Below are 23,202 nucleotides of genomic sequence, written 5' to 3'. Positions count from 1 at the left end.
TGGCATTGTTGAATGCCTCTCTTATCTCTAAAGATCAAGGACAGTTTGTTTCCTCATAATATGAGACATTAATGCCCCGATGTATCTACACATATGAAGTCATGTGCTTACTTACAGCCAAAGCCATGAGGAATCAAACAATACAGCCCCTGATAAGAGGTCGGGACCTGAGGCCCGGCACGCGGTCGGACAGGTATAAGCGTGTGCTCATAACATCCCGTGACTTCCACGCTTGGTCACGTCTGTCCGCACCCCTCACTCTCCCATATCTCTCAATCTGCACATTTTCTTACACTTTAATTACACGACCGTATATTGCCCTGGGCCGTATGGAAGGGGCGATACTGAGAGCAGATAAGATGGAGGAGCTTCTGTCACCACCCAAACATATTAGCCAATTATCTCCATTCTGAACGACAATTAAGCATCTGACTCTATCCAAATACATGAATCCAGACCTGTGGAGCTCCGGCAGCTTCGCTTTTAAGGCCAGAGGGCATTTTTAATAAAAATGTATGACTTCCTCTGGTTTGTTTTACTAGTCATGAGAATGAGAGACAGGTGGAAAAGACTTTCTTCTGATTAATAGGTCAAGATTGTATTATTATTATTATTTTTTTTTCATTAAGTATGCATTCAGTTGATCAGAAGGGGCAGTAAAGACATTTATAATGTTACAAAAGTAAAGCAGAAAATCAGCATGATTTCTGAAGATCATGTGACACGGAGCAATGATGCTGAAAATTCAGCTTTGATCACAGAAATATATTACAATTTACAATATATTTACATAGAAATCAGCTGTTTGAAATTGTAATAATTTTTCACATGCAGCCTTGGTGAGCAAAAGAGACTTCTTTCAAAAACATTTAAAAATCTTTCAACCCCAATCTTTTGAACAGTTTATCAAATGCAGTTTGCATGCATAAGACACTCACTTGTCTTACAGAAATAGTTCTAAAAATGAAAAATCCGTCATCATTTATTCACATGAATTTTTCCCCCAAATCAGTAAAATCCTCACTGTTAATTTTCTACCTTGGCATTGCTCTCAAATCTCAAGCATGTGCTTTTGCAAACTTGTCTCAGTTGTGATGAGTTACATGATACATGAAAACCAACGGTGTTTGACCTTTGTGACATCTAGGGAGATATTTTAATCTTTATCCTGTAAAGCCTGACATATGACAAAAAAAAAAATTATAAAAAAAAAAAAAATGTGAAAAAAAAAAAAACATTGATCCATCAGGCTTATACGGCTATTGAAATTGAACATAAAATGAATATAGAGAAGAAGGAAAAAAAACAGCTCAATTTTATTCAGAGATTCAACAATACTGATGATTGATGATGAAATTCTATAACAGTACAGCAGATACTGACATAAAATTATATCAGTCGTCGCTCTATATCATAATCTGTCTCAGTAAGAGGAGATTGAAATGAACCAAACATGTAATGCAATGCTGATTGAGAGATGAAGAAATAAAGGCTCCTCAGAAGATGTTCTGGAGGCATGTGAAGATCATTCCTCTACTGAGGAACAGTGAAAGTAAAGCTTCTGGAAACAAACAAACACTCCTCAAAAGATCCTGATGATCAGATTTGAGACTAAAAAAAACGATTTTTTCAAGTAAAGTTGAGCTGCTTCAGTCCAATAAGTGTTCGTCTGGAAATATTACTGCAGTTATTCTGACCTTTACTTGATAAAAATCAGTCAAGATTTAACACCAGAAGCTCAAGCTGAAGCTGGCCGTTTGTACAATTACACTAAAAGAGATTTGACTGGATAAAAAACTCTAAACTATCAATCAGAGACAGAAGACACGACACAGATTGAGTGTCAAACAGGTTTAACATCAAAGTTTTGATCATGTTGAGGTCTTAAGAAATTTAAGTGTCAAATATGATACAGTAGGCTTCATAGGGTTAAAAATCACATGTTTAGAGCAACGGTAACCTATGACAGAATTATCATGTTTTAGTGCTGTTTCTTTATAATAAGCCATATTATAAAATGGAGAGTTCCAGTCCTTGATTCTGACTGGATGAGCCATGTTCAAATCTGTTTTAAATTACTCTACAAACATACACCTTTTTTTACATTTGTGTTTTGCTTGGCAACCAATTTGTTGCAACCATAACCGTTTCTGAGGAACTACATTGTTTGGTGGAAGGACAATGTTTTTATTAATATCATTACACTTTATTTGCTCTGTTTTATTTTGTGAAACCTTACTAGTTAAATGGAATAACCGTTTTATAAAAGCAATAAGCCCCGTGAAGCCATGGTTCCTTTTCAATACTTCACTCGTACTGCGTCTGCTTATAGACGCTATGGAAAAAACTCATTTTTTCTCCTGAACTGAAGCCTTATTCAATCATGGAGTGAAACTGCATGGTCATCGGTTTCGGCTGCGAAGTCCGCCAAAGCCCGGCAGAATGGGCGGGGCCTCTGGCTTTATAAACGCCCCCTTCACCATAGGATTCAGATTTCTTCTCCTTCAGTGACGATTAATTCGTTGATCTCCACTGAACTGCCTGCTCGCCGTTGACATGCCTCGCAAGTGGAATGCGACTGCTGGTTTCCTGCTGCAGAACATCACTTTCTCCACCCAGAGGGGATTCCCCTGTCCTCTTCACGCAGCCTGATCAGCGTCCCTGCTGCCGCGAGCGACCTGATCTTGTTTGCTAGGAGTGACGAAGAGATGCTAGATGACAGCAGCTAGCATGACAGCAGCTTCAGATGCGGAGGAGTTGTCGGACTGGCCGAACCCCGCCCCCTCGATGCCATCCGAGCCCAGCCATGTGAAACTCGGGGTGGAAGCCGCATTCTCTGCATTCTCACGAGGGCCATTGAAGAGCTGGACTTGGAATGGTCTCCTCCCGAGGAACCATCCCGCAGCCGTCTGGACGAGTGGTTCCTGCAGGGGCGCCATCAGGCTCCTCACCAGAGATCCTCCCCCTTCTTCCTGGAGGTCCATGACGAGCTGACCAAGTCATGGCGTGCTCCCTACTCAGCACGCCTCCGCACTTCTTCCTCTTCAGCCCTCACCATGCTCGACGGAGCTGAGGAAAAAGGATATAAGCGTCTGCCATCACTAATCTCGACAGATGCATCCAACATGGGTTGGGGTGCTCTGTGCAAAGGGAAACCCGCAGTCGGCCAATGGTCGAAGGCGGAGAGCAGGCTTCACATCAACTGCCTAGAAATGCTTGCAGTTCACCGAATCTGCCAGAGGTTCCTGCCAGACCTGAGTGGACATCACATACTAGTCAGATCGGACAGCATGACAGTGGTGTCGTATGTGAACCACCAAGGTGGGTTATTGTCAACGTGCCTTTTCAGGCTAACGTCTCAGCTGCAAGGGTGGGCTCAGCACAATCTGCGCTCCCTGAGAGCAGTGCATCTGCCAGACAAACTGAACCAGGGTGCGGATATGCTTTCAAGAAGCGGAATCCCCTCAGAGGAGTGGATGCTTCACCCGCAAACAGTTCTGACAATATGGGAGATTTTTGGCAAAGCGGAAGTAGACCTCTTCGCCTCAGAAAACAACTCTCATTGCCCAACATATTTCTCCAAGCATGAGGATGCATTAGCTCTTGACTGGCCCAATCTCCTCCTTTATGCTTTTCCCCCGATTGCTCTGATTCCCAAGGGATAATCAGGCAGATCAGTGACACAGAGTTCTATTGGTAGCCCCACTTTGGGAAACCCAGCATTGGTTGGCTGAACTGTCGCAAATGCTGACAGTGGCCCCATGGCCCATCCCCTTGAGACGGAACCTCCTTTCTCAGGTGGGCGGAACGATATGGCATCCACATCTAGAACTATGGGCCCTTCATCTTTGGCCACTCGACGGAAGCCTGCAAGCCTTCCGGAGTGTGTACTAAATACTTTTTCTCGGGCTAGAGCCCCATCTACAAGATGCCTTTACAACTCCAAATGGTCAGTGTTCACTGCTTGGTGCTCAAACCGTGGCGAAGACCCGTTGGTCTGTGACGTATCAGTGATACTATCATTCCTGCAAGAGCTGTTGGATAAGGGTCGATCCCCCTCCATGCTCAAAGTCTATGTAGCGACTATAGCAGCGTCACATGCCCCTATAGTAGGCCAGTCAGTAGGGAAAAACGACCTTGTCATGGGTTTTATGAGAGGGGCCAGAAGGCTTAATCCGCCATGCCCCCTCACTGTTCCTTCATGGGAACTTCCTACTGTCCTAAGAGCCTTAAAGGGGTTCTCCTTTTGAGCCACTACAATCTGTCAGCCTAAAGGCCCTGTCTCTAAAGACTGCTCTGCTTCTAGCACTAGCGTCAGATAGCGCATAGGCAACTTACAGGTACTCTCCATAAGCCCTAGTTGCCTGGAATTTGGGCCTAACAACTCTAAGGTCGTCCTGAAACCAAGGTATGGCTACATACCCAAAGTGCTCTCCACACCTTTTAGAGCACAAGTGGTTACTCTCTCTGCATTACCAAACACAGAGGAGGATCGAGAGTTGAATCTGTTATGCCCCGTTAGGGCACTGAGAGCCTACACTGAATGCTCCGCACCATTTATGCAATAAGAGCAGCCCTTTGTCTGCTTTGGTGGCTGTGCCAAAGGGCTTCCGGTCTTAAAGCAAAGGCTTTCTAAGTGGATTGAGGAAGCTATTCAGCTAGCCTACTCTTCCTTGGGTCTGCAATGTCCCATTGGATTAATAGCCCAATCGACTAGAGGGGTCTCCTTGTCCTGGGCATGGTCTAGTGGTGTGACCATTACAGAAATTTGGCTGGCTTTCACCGTCCACATTCACACATAGATGTCCCTGCATTGCATGCAAGGGTGCTTTCTGTATGAAATCACATTTCTAATACTTACAGTTTCAGTGCACTTTGGCCAATCTTTGCCCAAGGCATTGGAAACTCTGCTTGTGCGCTCTCGACCCCCTTGGTGCCGAGCCTGTGCAAGCCGGGGGGATCAAACTAGGCTAGACATAACCTCACTGAGTTTTTTCTGCAACCTGGTTGCTATTGTCATATCTTTGCCCTAGTGTCAAATATGATTGCTTGGTTGTTCCCCTTCTCGTTTCTATCCACTGCACAAACCGATGGCCATGCATTTCACTGCATGATTGAATAAGGCTTCAGTTCAGGAGAAAAATGGAGTTTTTCCCATAGTGTCTTTAAGCAGATGCAGTACTCGTTCCCGTATCTCAGGGAACCGAGGTTACGTTAGCAACCGAGTACGTTTACAGTGAATTTATAACAGCTTTACGTCGTGCCAAACAGCGCCCCTTAGCTGTTATATATTCACTGAAAACCATGGCTTCACGGGGCTTATTGCTTTAATCTTCAGGAGAGATGCAGTACAGTGGAGCTGCGCAGCAAGCAAGATGGAGACAGAGAAAACGACAGAGAAAGAGAGAGAGAGAGAGAGAGAGGTGACTTTGAGAAGCTGGACTCGGTCTCATTCCAAGCATCTCTCTCTCTCTTGCTGTCACCTAATCCTCAGTCCGACTGGTCGGTTATGAGAGCGTTTGGTTGAGGCGGGTCAGTTACCCGCTATCACAGGGCTTTAATCTGAGCGGCCGCCTCCTAAACTGGCTGTGAGCGCGGTGCCAGGCGCTGGCATCCCTGAGAGAGACAGCTAGAGGTTGTCTGTACATGGATGGGCACTTCACAGCTCGGCGGGGGGGAGGAGGAAGGGGCATCGTGGCAGCTGCTCGGGGCATATGGGCAGAATTCATTAAAAGAGCCCAAAAAAGCTGATGTGAGGAGAGAGACAGAGAAACAAAGTACAGCAAGTGGGTGTGTGTGTGCATGCACTTTTGTATTCATGTACATCACAGGTTCTTGAGAAACCTCTTGCAACACACTTGAAAGTTGCGTTAGGCCTTGAGTCAGTGTTTAGTATCACTGATATAGATTTTTTTTTTTTTTTTAGTTTTAGTAATTGTGTTGTGTTTTTTTAATAATTACACTTTATTTCAGTATTTTGTTTTACTAAATTTTTTTTAGTAATTTTGTATATTTAATGTTTATTATAAGTAATGTCAATGCTTTTTATGGTTTTAGTTTTAATTAATGGTAATAGCTATAATAATGAACTAGGGTTGAGCAATATATTGATTTTACTGGTGATATAAAATTATGCAACATTGTGACAAATATATTTTTACTATGTAGCCGTTATGTTTCCTAAAGTGATTCTTTCTTATCTCATGAAGACAGAAATGTTTTGAAAGTCAATGTGAAGTAGTTCACACAGAAATGACTTCAGAAATGAGTCATTCCAAATCTGTGTGACTTGCTTTTATCTGTGGAGAAAACAACAAACCAACAATCCTGACTCAATACTTTCTCAAAATATCTTCTTTTATGTTAAACAGAAGACAGTAAATCAAACATCTGAATGACTTTGTGGAAAGTAAAGATGACAGATCATTTTTGGGTGAACTATCCCTTTAATTCATGTTTCTGTTTATAATATGAATGATCAGGGATATTATACTAAAGAAACAGAGGTTTGCCCTTATAAACTTTCATCAAAATGTAAAACTGGCTCCACCTTCATTCCAGCTGACGTCATCAGTCTTTCTTATTTTACAGTCACATGTTAACTAGTCGATTCATCAACAGACAAAATCAAGTCCATGCCACATTTTATTTCACATTAAACCCCCCCCCCCCCCCCCCACATAAAAGTTGGTTGTGATCAACATTTTATCTTGAGTGTAAATGACTTTAAACTGACTAAAAATAGGGTAAGTTCAAACTGACATTTTCAATTAATTTGATTTAAAACTATGATTACACTAATTTGTGTCAATTATAGTGAAAAACCAGTGTTATCTTAGCTTTATTTATTTACTATTACAGTATTGATTTAGCTTCTTTTTTTTCATTTTAATTAAAGTTTTAGTAATTTTCTTATGTGCTTTTGTCATTTGCATTAGTGTTTCTTAATATTTTTATACATATATTAGCTATTTTAATATTTGTTTTATATTTATTTCAGTTTTAATACTTTAGCTCCAACTTTTTTCAGGTAATTGACATTTCTAATTTATACGTTTTTTTAGTTCAGTGTTTATATTTTATTCTATTTCAGCTGTGTTTGATTTGTTGAAAACCGTTTTTAATAGTTTTATTTAACAATAATGACACTGCATAAAACATTCTCTTTTCGATGTTTTAATTCCCAACTACTGGTGAACATGATGGTTCCTCTTTTAACCCATTTAAAAACAAATACAACATATACTAAATATCTTCAAAAGGATTAAAATACTGAATTTGTTTTTTTTCTTTTACATGACTATTTATGTTTTAATTCATGGACATGTGGTTTTTAATTTATTAATGGTCAAGTGTTATTTTATTAGAAATTGTTCATTTTTGATTTTATGAGAAATGTGTGCATATATGTGATATTCTGACTTGAATGAAGCACGTTATCATGTTAACCCACATGGAATGAAGCTCAGCAGAGAACAGGACGAGCTCAGATGGTCGATGGTGTGGTCAATAATGATAAGGCTGGCTTGCTCGGATGTGCAAAGTTCATTTTAACTCAATCAACTGGATTTTAGTTTCCCTGCTCATTAACCTTGGATTTAGGCTTTTTTCCAGATACTACAAACAGTGACAAATGTCTCCAGATTGATCCAGTTAAGAAAAGCAATGTTTCTGGGTTTACAAGGTTAACCTTAATGAGAAACACACACAGCGTGAGCCACGAGATGTCAGCGGCAATGACATGACGTCATCGTCAAGAAACACATTCAATATGAACAATATTTTCCTATCTGAGCACATGACGTCAGTCCTGAGGTGTAAATCCATCCCCAAGCCACAGGAAGTGGAGACTGATCTTCCCGCTCTCCTTGATCCCAATCCGTCTGGAGTTGAGATGAGACCTCGGTGTCTCCTGCACAGAAACCATCAAACCATCACATCAGCTTTACAGAGAGAAAACGGCCAGAGAGCAGGAGCAATGCAGTGGATTTAAAGGAACAGTACACCTAAAATGAACCTTCTGTCCTCATTCATTTACACTCAGGCCGAGGAACACATTGTCGGAGAAATCTTTATTTCCATATAATGTGATATATAAGACAATTTGTAGTAAGCATGTGATGTCTGTCAAGCTTCAAATGATAAAAAAAAAATGCAAGAATAAAGCAGATTTCATTACTCTTGTGCCATATTTCACTTCCTCACACTTATAGTACACAAATCATATGCACTTCTATGGTGCTTCTTAAAATAATTTTGATTAATCATTTTGATCTCTGTCATAAAATACTGTCATTGTATATAAAAATGAAAGGGTTCCTCAAAATATCTTTGACATTCAAACTGTGATTTCAATTAATTTGATTCAAAACTATGACTAAACCATTAATTACACACACACTATTATAGTTTTATTATAGCTTTTATTTTTATTATATTCATTTGTATGAACACTTTTTTAACTGTTGTTTACGTTTCAGTGTTTTTGTTACGTGCTTTGGTCATTTGTCATTTAATTATTTACTATTATTTTAAAAAAAGGAGCTCCATTTTTCAGTTTCAGTCATTTTAGTAGGCAGCATTTCTATTTTTTTTTTATCAAGTTTTTTCAAGTTTTTTTTTTATCAAGTTCAAGTTTTTTAATATTTATATTTGGTTCTGTTTCAACTTTTAATAGTGGGAAATAATTTGTAATAGATTTAGTTTTAGTTAAAAATGTTTTACAATACTGTGTAAAATATGCTGTTTTCACTTTTTTTGTTAAATGATGGTTTCGCTTTTAACCATTTTAAAACACAAATACATAAGAGACAAGACATACTGAATATTATCAAAAAGTAAAAAGATATTGAGATTCTTTAGCTCTAGACATGACCATTAAAAGATGAAATTTTATTTAATATCTGGATATGGATAATTTCACAAGAAATGTACTTTCTTTTAAATGAATCACGGTCACATGAATCATATGCACTTTTATGGTGCTTTTTTATTGTTTTGATGTTTTTGGTCCTTGTCATAATGAACTGTCATTCTATATAAAAGAGTAATGGTTCTTCAAAATATCTTTTTTCATGTTTCAGAGAAGAAAGTCATATGAGTTTGGAACAGCGTGAGGGCGAGTAAATGAAGACAGAGTGCTCATTTCTGGATGAACTGTCCTGTAACACATTGTGGGACAGTATGAGATGAAGAAGGCTGCTGGTGACTTCATAAATCTGTTGGTCTGACCCTCTTACACGGCCTAGAAAGAGCCAGACAGACGCTATATTTACTGGCAGAGCTCACCTCTCTCACCTCCTGCTCCGGGACTAAAACCTTCGTGAGCAGCTTCAGGTCAATCTCTCCATCCTGAGAAACATTCAATACAGACAAAACATTAGCCAAGCCATTACTGACAATACTGAAGCATTGCAATATAATGCCAGGGCAGTCCAAAAAAAATAAAAATAAATAAAAATATAAAGATGCTGTAGGACGTGAAGGATGAATTAGGCAGTAACTTTATGCTGCCTTACAGGATCCTCGATTTGGACAAAGCCATAGTCTGTGTTGTTTTGGAATGATGGGTGAATGTCTCACCAGGGTCTGAAAAGCCGAGTACTTCATGAGGTCGTTGTCCAGTTCTCTGTAGGTCATAACTCTGTTCACCTGGATACTGAAGACAAGAAAGAACTATAACACGTGTCTGTCTTTGGCATCTCAAAGACTATTTTATCCTCCTTTTGAATTGCTGATGGACGACCAGATGTAACTTTGTGGCGCTTCAGCTCCACCAATCCAATTAAGAATGAATTTAAACTCAGACAAAATATTATGAGAAACCTTAGACATGAACACTGATTGTTAAACTCATTAGTTCAACTCAAACTTCAACAGTTTGCACATATCCAAGCATTTTTGACAGATATGTGTGCACAGGCTTGTGTTAAGACATTCACTGAACATGTTTAGAGCAAATAAAAAACAAGGGGGTCGTCATATTTTGGGGTCATTGGCACCAACAATCCCTCCAATTGTTATTTTTTCTATGTGTTTAAACCTTAAAGGGATAGTTCACCCAAAAATGAAAATTTGATGTTTATCTGCTTACCACCAGGGCATCCAAGATGTAGGTGACTTTGTTTCTTCAGTAGAACACAAACAAAGATATTTAACTCAAACAGTAGCAGTCTGTCAGTCATATAATGGAAGTGAATGGGAATCACGTTTCTGAGAGTCAAAAAAGCATACACAAACAAAACCAAATTAAACCCCGTGTCTTGTCATGATACACTGATGTGTAAAGACACGAAACGATCAGTCTGTGCAAGAAACTGAACTGTATTTATATTGTTTTTTACCTCTGATTCACCACAGGTGGCGATAATGCACTTATAAGTCTGTGATCATTTTGTGTCTTTACACATCAATGTATCGTCACAAACCGCAGGTTTAATTTGGTTTTGTTTGTATATGTGTATGTGTATGCAATCACTTCCATTATATGACTGACAGACTGCTATAGGTTTTGATTTAAAATTTTTGTTTTTTTTTTTATTTGTTTTTGTTTGTTTCATTTTTCCTCATTTGTAAGTCGCTTTGGATAAAAGTGTCTGCTAAATGACTTAATGTAAATGTAAATGTAAATGTAACTATCCATTTAAGTATTTATTAATTTTATTTTATTATTATATTATATTATATTATATTATATTATATATGGAGTGTTGAATTTTGGGATATAGGGAACAGAGAACAAGGATAAAAGATAAAACATAAGTTATACGTTTGACATGTGACAAGTGAAACACTAGGGCTATATATACACACAGGAGAACAAAAGGACCAATGAGTTAATATGGGAACAAACAAGGTAGGGGTTTGTTTCTGAGTATTTGCAGTGCATTTCCGTATTTGGTTGCATTGTGAGTATTTGCAACACGTTTCTGTATTTAGTTGCATTGAGAGTATTTGCAGCACGTTTCTGTATTTAGTTGCATTGAGAGTATTTGGAGCACGTTTCTGTATTTGGATGCATTATGAGTATTTGCAGCACACTTTGATATTTGGTTGCATTGTGAGTATTTGCAGAATGTTTCTGTATTTGGTTGTGTTGTGAGTATTTGCAACACGTTTCTGTATTTAGTTGCATTGAGAGTATTTGCAACACGTTTCTGTATTAGTTGCATTGAGAGTATTTGCAGCACGTTTCTGTATTTGGATGCATTATGAGTATTTGCAGCACACTTTGATATTTGGTTGCATTGTGAGTATTTGCAGAATGTTTCTGTATTTGGTTGCATTGTGAGTATTTGCAACACGTTTCTGTATTTAGTTGCATTGAGAGTATTTGCAACACGTTTCTGTATTTAGTTGCATTGAGAGTATTTGCAGCACGTTTCTGTATTTGGATGCATTATGAGTATTTGCAGCACACTTTGATATTTGGTTGCATTGTGAGTATTTGCAGCACACTTTGATATTTGGTTGCGTTGTGAGTATTTGCAGCACACTTTGATATTTGGTTGCGTTGTGAGTATTTGCAGCACACTTTGATATTTGGTTGCATTGTGAGTATTTGCAGAATGTTTCTGTATTTGGTTGTGTTGTGAGTATTTTGCGGAAGTTTTTTGGGCTTGAGGAAGTTTTTTGTTTTTTTTTTTTTTGTGAGTTTTTGGAGTTTTTTTTTTTTTTGAGTTGTTTTTTTATTTGGTTCTGAGTATTTGTAGCACATTCCCGTATTTGGTTTTGTTGTGAGTATTTACAGCGCGTTTCTGTATTTGTTTGCATTGAGTCTTTGTAGTGCATTTCTGTATTTGGTTGTGTTTTTGCAGCGTGTTGCTGTATTTGATTGCGTTGTAAGTATTTGCAGCATGTTTCTGTATTTGGTTGTGTTCTGAGATTCGCAAAGTGTTTCTGCATTTGGTTTCGTTGTAAGTATATACAGCGCCTTTCTGTATTTGTTTGCATTGAGTCTTTGTAGTGCATTTCTGTATATGGTTGTGTTTTGGTTGTGTTGTGAGTATTTGCAGCACATTTCTGTATTTGATTGCGTTGTGAATATTTGCAGCACGTTTCTGTATTTGGTTGCGTTGTTTGTATTTGCAGCATGTTTCTGTATTTGGTTGCGTTGTGAGTATTTGCAGCACGTTTCTGTATTTGCAGAACGTTTCTGTATTTGCAGCACGTTTCTGTATTTGGTTTTGTTATTAGTATTTGCAGCATGTTCTTGTATTTGTTTCTGAGTATTTGCAGTACGTTTCTGTATTTGGTTGTGTTGTGCATCGCCTTTCTGTATTTGTTTGCATTGAGTCTTTGCAGTGCATTTCTGTTTTTGGTTGTGTTTTGGTTGTGTTGTTAGTATTTGCAGCACTGGAGTTTTTTCTTCTTCTATGTTCACGTTTTGTTCAGTTGCAGCATGCTGAGCTCTCTCGGCCAACGTAAAGCTGATGCTGATGAATAAGTGTCTTTTGAGCAAAAAAAAACAAAAAAAAACAGGTGTGTGTAAAAAAATAAAACAAATATTTAAAACTTGCTGCCATGAACTCAGTCAGAAAGCAATGGTTTGAGTTAAAAAGGTTTAAAATATTATATTTTACTCATGCACACCTATAGTTTTGCTTTAAAAGACATTGATTCATCAACGTTGTATGAATTACCATGTTCGCTTTGCCTGGTTTTTGAAGCATCATCTTTGAGGGTCCCATCCACTTGCATTAAATAGACTCACAGAGATGGATTATTTGTATTAACATCGCATTCTTCATATTTGTTCATATGAAGAAATAAAGTCATAAACATCTGGGACGACATGAGGATGAGTGAATTTTCATTTTTTGGTGGAGTATCCCTTTGAATAGTTCATAATGGTTCTGCATGGAAACAAACGTTATTTTGCATAACATGTAGCTAGTTAACAATAAATAGCTCTACACTGTAAAATATATATATATATATTTTGAGATGGTAAATAAAACAAAGATTACTGAAGTACATTTTACAAAAAAAAAAACTTTCAGTCTTTCTACTTCAAAATGTTGTTTAATTCAATGTGTTATTTGCAGTTTCTCCGTAATTATTTGAGAAAAGAACTAGTGATTTATGAGTGAAAACACCAAATTTTTCATGCACAGCACACTAATGTTATACTTCAAGCCTCTATCATTCATTTAATGAAGTCGCTTTGGATAAAAGTGTCTGCTAAATGACTTAATGTAAATGTAAATGTGTGTATTATAAATTTATTTATGTATATTTTATAGTATGGTTTCATATCATATCATATCATATCATATCATATCATATCATATCATATCATATCATATCATATCATATCATATCATATCATATCATATATCCAGCAGGAATGTTAAAAAATGGGAACAAAGAACCAGAAACACAGATAAAACAGCAAACATACGTTCAACATCTGACAAGGAACAAGTGAAACACTAGGGCTATATATACACACAGGAGAACAAAAGGACCAATGAGTTAATATGGGAACAAACAAGGTAGGGGTTTGTTTTCTGAGTATTTGCAGTGCATTTCCGTATTTGGTTGCATTTTGAGTATTTGGCAACACGTTTCTGTATTAGTTGCATTGAGAGTTGTCCATCCTTTGCAGCACACTTCTGTATTTGGCAGCACATTTCTGTATTGGCAGCACGTTCTGTATTTGGTTGATGTGAGTATTTGCAGCATACTTTGATATTTGGTTGCATTGTGAGTATTTGCAGAATGTTTCTGTATTTGGTTGTGTTGTGAGTATTTGCGGCACGTTTCTGTGTCTGCAGCACGTTTTGCATTTGGTTTTGTTATGAGAATTTGCAGCATGTTTCTGTATTTGCAGTGCTGTTCTGTATTTGGTTCTGAGTATTTGTAGCACATTCCCGTATTTGGTTTTGTTGTGAGTATTTACAGCGTGTTTCTTTATTTGTTTGCATTGAGTCTTTGTAGTGCATTTCTGTATATGGTTGTGTTTTTGCAGCGTGTTCCTGTATTTGATTGCGTTTTGAGTATTTGCAGCACATTTCTGTATTTGGTTGCATTGTGAGTATTTGCAGCACGTTTCTGTATTTGCAGAAAGTTTCTGTATTTGCAGCACATTCCTGTATTTGGTTGTGTTCTGAGATTCGCAAAGTGTTTCTGCATTTGGTTTCGTTGTAAGTATTTACAGCCCCTTTCTGTATTTGTTTGCATTGAGTCTTTGTAGTGCATTTCTGTATATGGTTGTGTTTTGGTTGTGTTGTGAGTATTTGCAGCACATTTCTGTATCTGATTGCGTTGTGAGTATTTGCAGCACGTTTCTGTATTTGGTTGCGTTGTGAGTATTTGCAGCACGTTTCTGTATTTGCAGAACGTTTCTGTATTTGCAGCATGTTCCTGTATTTGTTTCTGAGTATTTGCAGTGCTTTTCTGTATTTGGTTGCATTGTGAGTATTTGCAGCACGTTTCTGTATTTGGTTCCGATTATTTGTAGTTGTTTTTATTTTTTGGTTGTTTTTTTATTTTTTTCAGTGTTTTTTTTATTTTTGGTTGTGTTTTGGTTGCGTTGTTAGTATTTGCAGCACATTGTCAAACTGATATTTTTTTTGCTGGAGTTTTTTTCTTCTATGTTCACATGTTTTGTTCAGTTGCAGCATGCTGAGCTCTCTCGGCCAACGTAAAGCTGATGCTGATGAATAAGTGTCTTCTGAAGCAAAAAAAAAACAAACAGGTGTGTGTAAAAAAATAAAACAAATATTTAAAACTTGCTGCCATGAACTCAGTCAGAAGCAATGGTTTGTAGTTAAAAGGTTTAAAATATTATATTTTACTCATGCACACCTATAGTTTTGCTTTAAAAGACATTGATTCATCAACGTTGTATAAATTACCATGTTTGCATTGCGTGGTTTTTGAAGCATCATCTTTGAGGGTCCCATCCACTTGCATTAAATAGACTCACAGGGATGGATTATTTGTATTAACATCTCATTCTTCATATTTGTTCATATGAAGAAATAAAGTCATAAACATCTGGGACGACATGAGGATTAGTGAATTTTAATTTTTTAGGTGGAGTATCCCTTTGAATGGTTCATAATGGTTCTGCATGGAAACAAACATTATTTTGCATGACATGTAGCTAGTTAACAATAAATAGCTCTACACTGTAAAAAAATATATATATTTTTGAGATGGTAAATAAAACAAAGATTACTGAAGTACATTTTACAATTTAAAAAAAAAATTTAATTTTTTTTTTTTTAATATGTTGTTTAATTCAATGTGTTACTTGCAGTTTCTCTGTAATTATTTGAGAAAAGTACTAGTGATTTATGAGTGAAAACAAATTTTTCATGCACAGCACACTAATGTTAAACTTCAGGCCTCGATCACTCATTTAATGATTTACACTAGTTAATGTAACAATACTGACTTATTATAATTGACTTATAATTGAATTACATGTTTATTACAGTCAGATTTATTTACTAGCCAAAGCCAGTGTTTTCGGTCTTGGGGCCTGATTATGGATTTAAACCAACCATGTGAGCGGTATGAAGTTTTTCTCGAGACGCACTCGGCCATATGCTGCAGCTACTGCCGGGTGTTACAGCGAGTTGCAGCATATCCCACAATCCCTGCAATCATCACAGATGCTGTCTGTCTCCTCGGCACGGCTCTGTTTATATTGTGTGTGAACTGGCGTTTGATTTCCTCCCTCTCTGCATTTCTCTCACTCTCGCACTGACATCCTCTTCCGCGCTGCCCCCTGTCACGGCGACCAGGCGGCCATGAATATTCAGTGATCAAGACAGTATCTCTTCCTGCTGTGAGGCGGTGCTCCAGCCAGGGGCTCCCCAGAAAGCACCCCCCCCACCCCGACACACACTTGTGCTCGTCCCGGCGCTGAGCATTTGGGCCCTGTCAGCGGCGCCCACCCTCAGGACCCTTCAGGCCAGAGCGGCGACCTCCGTGTCCATTCGGGCCGGGCCGGGCTCCAGGAGCGCAGGCCTGCCTGCGAGCCCATCTGTGTGGGGTCGGAAGTCACGGCGCGCCCTGGCAGGAGCCGCGGTGCCAAGAGCCACGTGCCCGCTGCCCGGAACAGTGGGAACCCACTTTAATTGGCAAAACTCGACAGGACAAAGTGTGGCAGCGCTCCCAAAGAAGGACAAACTTTCACAGCCCTTCTCCTCTTTTTGGACAGACTTCTGGAGTGCGTTCAGGTGTGCCATGAGAGCGCACGTTTCCAAAATCACCGTCAAACACAGTCTGACAGTGCTAAGAAAGTAAAAGAAAAGCTTTGTTAATAAAACCAGAGGCTGATAAATAAAACATGAACAAAACTTTTGTCACATTCACCACAAAGCTGAACAGCTCAAAACCGACACGACTGGAATAATAACTATAAAAACAAACTTGCAGTCACTTTACATTCTGTACTGAACAAAGTGGCTAAAAAAATAAATAAATAACTTTATGACTTTTCATGTATACTAAGTCATTAAGAAACATTATTACTTTATTTAAAGGAATGGTTCACTTTTAATTTTATGGAAAAGAGCAGCTCTGACATTCTGCTAAACATTTTCTTTTACAAAATGTCACTCAAATGCAAAAGCCTGACCACCTTCATTTTATTCAGAGATCCAAACTGAGCAAAAATATGCAGTATGGTGCAGATGCTGATATTAATACTGCCAAAAAAGTAAGATGAACTTCTCATTATAATGTAAATCAATGAGATCTTTACAACAGTATAGCAAATACTTACATAAAATTATATAAACATCAGTCCTCACTCTATATCTCCAATAATCTGTTATAAGATGAGATTTAAATGATCCAAACATATAATGCAATGCAATTCAATGATGATTGAGAGATGAACAAACAATCATTCCTCAAAAGCCTGAAGATCATATTTGAGACATTTCATCATTTCAGCTCCATCAGACCTTAATTGGCTTATCAGATATGAAACAGTAGGTTTTAAAGGGTTAAAAGTGCTTAAAACATTCTCTTTACATTCAAACAGTGTTGAAACATATTGTAACACTTTGTAAAAACTTTCATTAATAAGCTAATAACGGAAATGTGAATTAGTGTTGTTCACCGAGTATTAGCACTGATAGTGATGTGCTGAAACCTCTAAAAGTGAGTACTAAAGATGAGTGTGTTTGTGGTCCAGACATCATGTGTGCTGAAGAGGAGAGTGTGTTTCTAGTTTACTAAGTGATCAGATACACCGTTTTCATCTGCTGGATCAGAAAACGGCTGAAACATCTGCTGGATCATTCAACCTAAACCAAGTTTTTTTTTAAATGTTAAAAAATGAGTTACATTATATAACTCTTAAGGCTGCTCACACTGCACTGACTGAACGTTCAATCTTTTTATGGAGCTGGAGAATGTGGTAAGCAGTGACAAACTGGTGATTGACGGATTGTCAGTACAGTGTGAACCAGCCTAAAAATCACCGCACATTCAAATAACTAGAAATGCATGAAACTTTGATTCACGTATGTCTACATGCATTCATATTTGGAGACAATTTGAAGACAAAATAGTCACTTACTATAAAGTAAGACTTTTTTAAAAATAAATTAATAGTTTTATTCAACAAGGATGCATTAAATTGATCAAAAGTGACAGTAAAGTCATTTATAATGTTCTAAATGATTTATACAAAAATAAAATGCATCACGGTTATCACAAAAATATTGTGCAGCACAACTGTTTTCATCATTGATAATAATCAGAAATGTTTCTTGAGCAGCAAATCATCATATTAGAATGATTTCTGAAGATCATGTGACACTGAAGACTGGAGTAATGATGCTGAAAATACAGCTGCACATCACAGAAATAAATTACACTTTAACAGAGATTCACACAGAAAACAGCTGTTTTAAACTGTAATAATATTTCACTGTGTTACTATATTTTTGATCAAATAAATTCAGCCTTTGTGAACAGAAGAAAAAAAAAAACATAAAATGTGTAAAACAGTATTTTTTAATTACACTGAACAATTTTTACTGAAGAGTTGATCCACAAATGATACAGACATAGTTGTCCTAGTATCTCATGAAGCAGTCTCGATGTCCTAAAGTAATGCTCCTCCTCAAAGTCTCAAGGAGATGAACGTGGTCATTTTGAAGTAATTTTTAATTCTCTCTCAGACTTTCTGAATCCTGTCACAAAAGCCACGTTCAGTTCCGTCTCCTTGACCCTCGTAACAAGCCCCGTTATCCTACATTGATAACTTCTTCCTTTTCTCTCATTTTTAATTAAAGCTAATTAAAAATGCCAGCCTCGTTTAGTCACTGACAAGATTCATCTGTGTTCCTGATATACAAATAAATGCAGGCGCGCACGAGCGCTGCTTCATATTCATGAGCGCGAGGTGACACCGTCTCCTCATTTCTAAAGCAGTGCGTTCAGCAGATTCGGGCCCCCGCGGACCCTCAGTCAAATTTAATGGTCTTAGTGCAATGACATCAAAGAGCCTCTACGTCCAGCCTTCGCTAACGCTCTACTGGATCTCAGCTTTTCCGAATAATGCACCATCGACACAAATGGGCCAGAGTTCAATGTGAAGCACGGCGAGGTAAAGCTCTCGGTATGCAAACGCCATGATTAAGCCGTGAGAGAAAACAACGGTTTTTAAATGAGGTCGAGATGTGACCTGTGGCACGAGGTCGAGAGGGAATCGACAATGACGTGCACCAGAAACCACTTTTTGATGCTGATTCTATCAAAGAGTCATGTGTCACGGCTCTACAAGATGATGTTATTTTCTTATTTATTCATGAGTTGAAGCAACTTTTCAACGAAAGAGTAAAGGAGGTTCACACTGAGTGCATGAGCTCATGATGTCAGGTTCAGAGATCGATATGTTTGCTTCTGTTTTATTAATGCTTGGTAAAACAGAGCATTTGACCACATTGAAAAACATAATAATATGAACACATTACTGACATAATTTGCATACTGACAAATTAGAAAATTTCTTGAACTTACATTCAAGGAGAGACCAGAAGAAGTCTGAGATTTGAAGACAGGCTCTTTTGAGCAATAAGAAACCACCTAGCAACCAGCCAGAACACCCTAGCAACTGCATCACAACATCCTCTGTTGGCAGAAAAATTGGCACCAACTAGTTATGAGATGCCATTAGTTTGATATAGACTGTTATTTCATTATTATTGCTATATTTTATATATTACAGCTTTTGTAAGGTTTTTGAGCAGTAATTCCTTTTTGTGAAGATTTAAAGGGATAGTTCACAAAAATGAAAATTCTGTCATCATTTACTCACCCTGCTGTCGTTCCAAACCTGTAAAAATGTCTTTCTTATATTGCACACAAAATAGGATATTTTGAATAATTTTGAAGGACTAAACAGTTGTTGGTCCCCATTAACTTCCATAGAAAAAAATACTATGGAAGTCAATGGGGTCCATCAACTGTCTGATTACCAGCATTCTTCAAAATATCTTCTGTTATGTTCAGCATAAGAAAGAAACTCTTACAGATTTGAAACTACATGAGGGTGAGTAAATGATGACACAATTTAGATTTTTGGGTGAACTATCCCTTTAAAAGGGTAATTCACAGCTGACAAGAAAGAGTTTACTAAAACTTTTCTGTCTATGCAGTAGAAATGTGATTTTTTGAATCAGTATTACACGACTAGAGAAAACAGAGAAGGGCTGTGGTGAAAAAAAAAAAAAGGTCGCAGAACTTCAACACCCATGATGCACTGGGCTTGACTAGACTATCCATGAATGGGAATACAAAAATGCGGAAGTGCGATCTGTAGTATTCACAAAAAACCTCAAGCTGTCAAAAGTAAAATGCATCTTCTGCTGGACTTTTGCTGACAGTTAAACAGGAATATAATAATAAAAGAGCAGCCATTAGCTTGAATTCTGTCTGAATGTCCTGAGCTGCGGAGCTGCTGTCTGGTTAAACACAGTAAATGTGTTTGAAGTGAAACAGAGCTCGTGGAAATCATCTACTCACCACTTTCATGCTCGGAGCCCTCGGGGGTTTGTGGCCTCAGTCGCCTGCTTCGGACACAGAGACAGACGTCATGTTACACACAAGAGATCAGGGACAAATAGAGCAAAACAGCTTCTGAGATGGTGAGATATTGCAAAAAACACATTCCTCAATATTTGTGCATTTACCAATGGCTTATTTTTCAATCAGAACATCATTTTTACCAAAACAGCCATTGTAGCCAAACACAATAAATGCAAAAATGAAAGTAAATGTTTAGGAAATAATAATATTTAATACAGCCATTGTAGCCAAACACAATAAATGCAAAAATGAAAGTAAATGTTTAGGAAATAATAATATTTAATGGCAGACTGTTTACATTAATCAGTTTGGTAAGACTTTACAATAAGGTTTCATTTGTTAACATAAGTTCACTACACTAGTAAACAATAGTTCTACAGTACTAATACATTTTCAAAATCAAAAGTATGTTAACATTAGTTAATGCACTGTGAGCTAACATGAATAAACTATGGAAGCTTGTTTCTGCCATGGGATGAAAAAAAATAAAAAAGGTACTTGCAACTTTTTATCTCATAATTCTGACATTTTTCTTGAGACATAAACTTGCAATTGCGAGAAAAAAATTGAGATAAAAAGTCGCAATTACCTTTTTCATTTTTAGCCCATGGCAGGGTAAAAAACAAACAAACAATTGCAACATGTAAACTAAAAAAATAAATAAATAAAAACTCAGAAATTAGATACAAAGTTACAATTATCTTTATTTTTTATTTATTCCATGGTAAAAACAAGCTTCTATAACATATTAAGAATGAATACTATATTTATTAACTAGCATTAACAAATATTAATAAATATACTGAATTTCTCATTGATAGTTCATGACAAATGCATTAACTAATGTTAACGAATGGAAACTATTACCAATATTTTTATACTTGCCAGTCACAAGACAAGGTGTAACTAGTGTAATGAGGCAATCTTTGGGAAAATTAATGAACAAAGAAAATGTGCATTAAAATCATAGATATAATCATAATGTTCAGTAAAATCACTATGAATATTTGATGATTATTGTGATATATATTGTGATATTCTAGTCCCTATATATATGTAAACTCCACCATCACATCTTTTAATCAGAGTGATTGTTCTCGCCTTAACCAAGGACAAATTCAGCACGAGGGTAATTTCCTCCTTAAATCAAGAGCATAAACAAACATTCCCGTTTCTTGAGATTTCAGCTCCTAATCACTGCGTGTCAAAGTGAAACAGTGAAGGTGTAAACTCACTCCTCCAGCTCTTCAGCGGCCGGCCGGCGTCCAGATCTGTGGAGGACATCACAAATCAACAATCACAGCTCAGTCTGATGTCTGCTGTAGTGTGTTCTCCGACTGAGGCTCTCATATAGAACACACTGCATCATTTAACCAGCTGAAATGGGAGCATTAATGAATGACATTTGATTTAAAAATAATCATGTTTAAACTTTAATGTGGTGAATAATAATTTGCACATTGTTTAAATAGAGAGTATCATATGATATACAAATTTCTAAGGCTCTAAATGATCAACACGGTTGAACCTTGTTCACACTCAGGTTCAACCTGTTAAAGCTGTTTCACACTCAGTCTGCTCCGTGTCTTCTGTCTCTGATAGTTTAGAGTTTTTTATCCAGTAAAAGCTATTTTAGTGTAATTGCTTCAGCTGCTGCTTCTGGTGTCAGATCTTGAGTGATTTTGATCAAGTAAAGGTCAGAATAACTGCAGTAATATCTCCAGATGAACTCTTACTGGACTTTACTTGATTCTCCATCAATCATGTTTTAGAGTCTCAAATCTGATCATCAGGATCTTTTGAGGAGCGTTTGTTTCCAGAAGCTTTACTTTCACTGTTCCTCAGCGGAGGAATGATCTTCACAAGCCTCCAGAACATCTCACATCTTCTGAGGAGCCTTTATTTCTTCATCTCTCAATCACTGCAGTATATGTTTGGATCATTTACATCTCATCTGTTTTTTTTTTTCTCCATGTTCTCTCTATTACAGAGCTGTAAAAGCCTGATGCATCAAATATGATACTCAACAAAAACACATATGCAGACTATTCGTTTTAGATTTTTTTTAGCCTAAAGGGTTAACAAAATGTTCCATTTCAAAGAATTTTTTTTTTTTCTGACTATTATTTCATAAGCCAGGCTTTACAGGGTTAATGTGAGCTACAGGCTGGTTTTCTGCTGGTGTCTAGCGCCACCTAATGGATCCTGACAGCAATGTACATCTCAAGTCTGTAACAATCAAAGCATTCAAGACAGTGTTTTATGCTAACCCTAAGATAATAAACAATTAAACCATCAAATGATAATAATCATCAATAATCAATTAAATGATCAAATATACTTTTACAATGCATTGATATCCTGAAGCTACTGTGTATTCAGTTTCCTAAAAGCTTGGATACTGCATTTCTGTGTCAAATTGAGCTTTTGTAAACTTAGCAGTATTAAAGGGTAATAAAGTAATGTTTTCAGCCCTTGACACGCCGCCGCTGTTTAAGACTCATCACGGAGCTCTCCATTAAGACCCATGCAACCCAGATGAACACAATAAAACTGTCTGGAAAAAGTTGTTCAGGATAAAATATATAGTGACAACTTGGCTTCAAAGATTCATCAATAAACTGTCAGATCATTTAGTGTCAATTAGGAGTGATAGATCTGCAAATCCCGGGATTTCTGCTGTGGGATTAGCGGGAACAGAGCGCCGGTGATTGAGCACGAGGGGTGACATTGAGATGAAGAAAAAGTCCTTGTCTTCTTCAGAGGGGACGGCTGCTTTGTTTCAGAAGGAGAATCAATGCGTCGAGAAGCCCTTTAACACCTCCCAGCCAGCCGAGAGAATCAAGATAAGTTTGGCAGGCGCACAGAAGCGACACTTTGACCTTTCCTGAGAGACGTGTAGAGTTTGCTTCATTCCCCGCTAGCGGAGCCAACAGCCATGTTAACATACTAACACTTCTCCAGCATTCAGTATGTCTACTGGACACAGCATGCATTTTCAAAATAACAAAGTGTGATGAGGTCACGTGATTATTAGTATAGTCAGCTTGTGGAATCGCTACCAGTGATGAACTTGTCTTTTTATTGATTTTATTTTTAAAATAGTGTGGTGTGGTGAGGTGATTTTTTTTTTAGTAT

At 37.5% G+C, this 23,202-nt stretch overlaps 1 protein-coding gene across 1 annotated transcript; it reads right to left on the bottom strand.

Annotated features, from left to right (window-relative positions):
* Window positions 1-7,611: 7,611 nt before the first annotated feature.
* On the bottom strand, window positions 7,612-20,023 carry LOC122148217 (intraflagellar transport protein 43 homolog A-like). The gene is made up of 5 exons (XM_042774518.1): window positions 20,002-20,023; window positions 18,997-19,107; window positions 9,583-9,658; window positions 9,289-9,351; window positions 7,612-7,912 (listed from the first exon to the last, which is right to left on the bottom strand). Exons 3-5 carry the CDS (start codon window positions 9,637-9,639, stop codon window positions 7,805-7,807), a joined length of 228 nt encoding a protein of 75 aa, XP_042630452.1. The 5' UTR covers window positions 9,640-9,658; window positions 18,997-19,107; window positions 20,002-20,023; the 3' UTR covers window positions 7,612-7,804.
* Window positions 20,024-23,202: the final 3,179 nt, after the last annotated feature.

Source organism: Cyprinus carpio, chromosome A17 (assembly GCF_018340385.1).
Source record: "Cyprinus carpio isolate SPL01 chromosome A17, ASM1834038v1, whole genome shotgun sequence".
Lineage (NCBI taxonomy): Eukaryota > Metazoa > Chordata > Actinopteri > Cypriniformes > Cyprinidae > Cyprinus > Cyprinus carpio.
This window is presented reverse-complemented; position numbering and strand designations above follow the sequence as displayed.

What these genes read in the sequence shown, in the direction of transcription:
- LOC122148217 (XM_042774518.1), bottom strand. Translation starts at nt 9,639, where the DNA reads ATGACCTACAGAGAACTGGACAACGACCTCATGAAGTACTCGGCTTTT. An exon ending in ACTCGGCTTTTCAGACCCTG is followed by an intron (nt 9,352 to 9,582) that starts GTGAGACATTCA and finishes AATGTTTCTCAG; the next exon opens with GATGGAGAGATTGACCTGAA. An exon ending in CGGAGCAGGAGGTGAGAGAG is followed by an intron (nt 7,913 to 9,288) that starts GTGAGCTCTGCC and finishes GTTTCTGTGCAG; the next exon opens with GAGACACCGAGGTCTCATCT.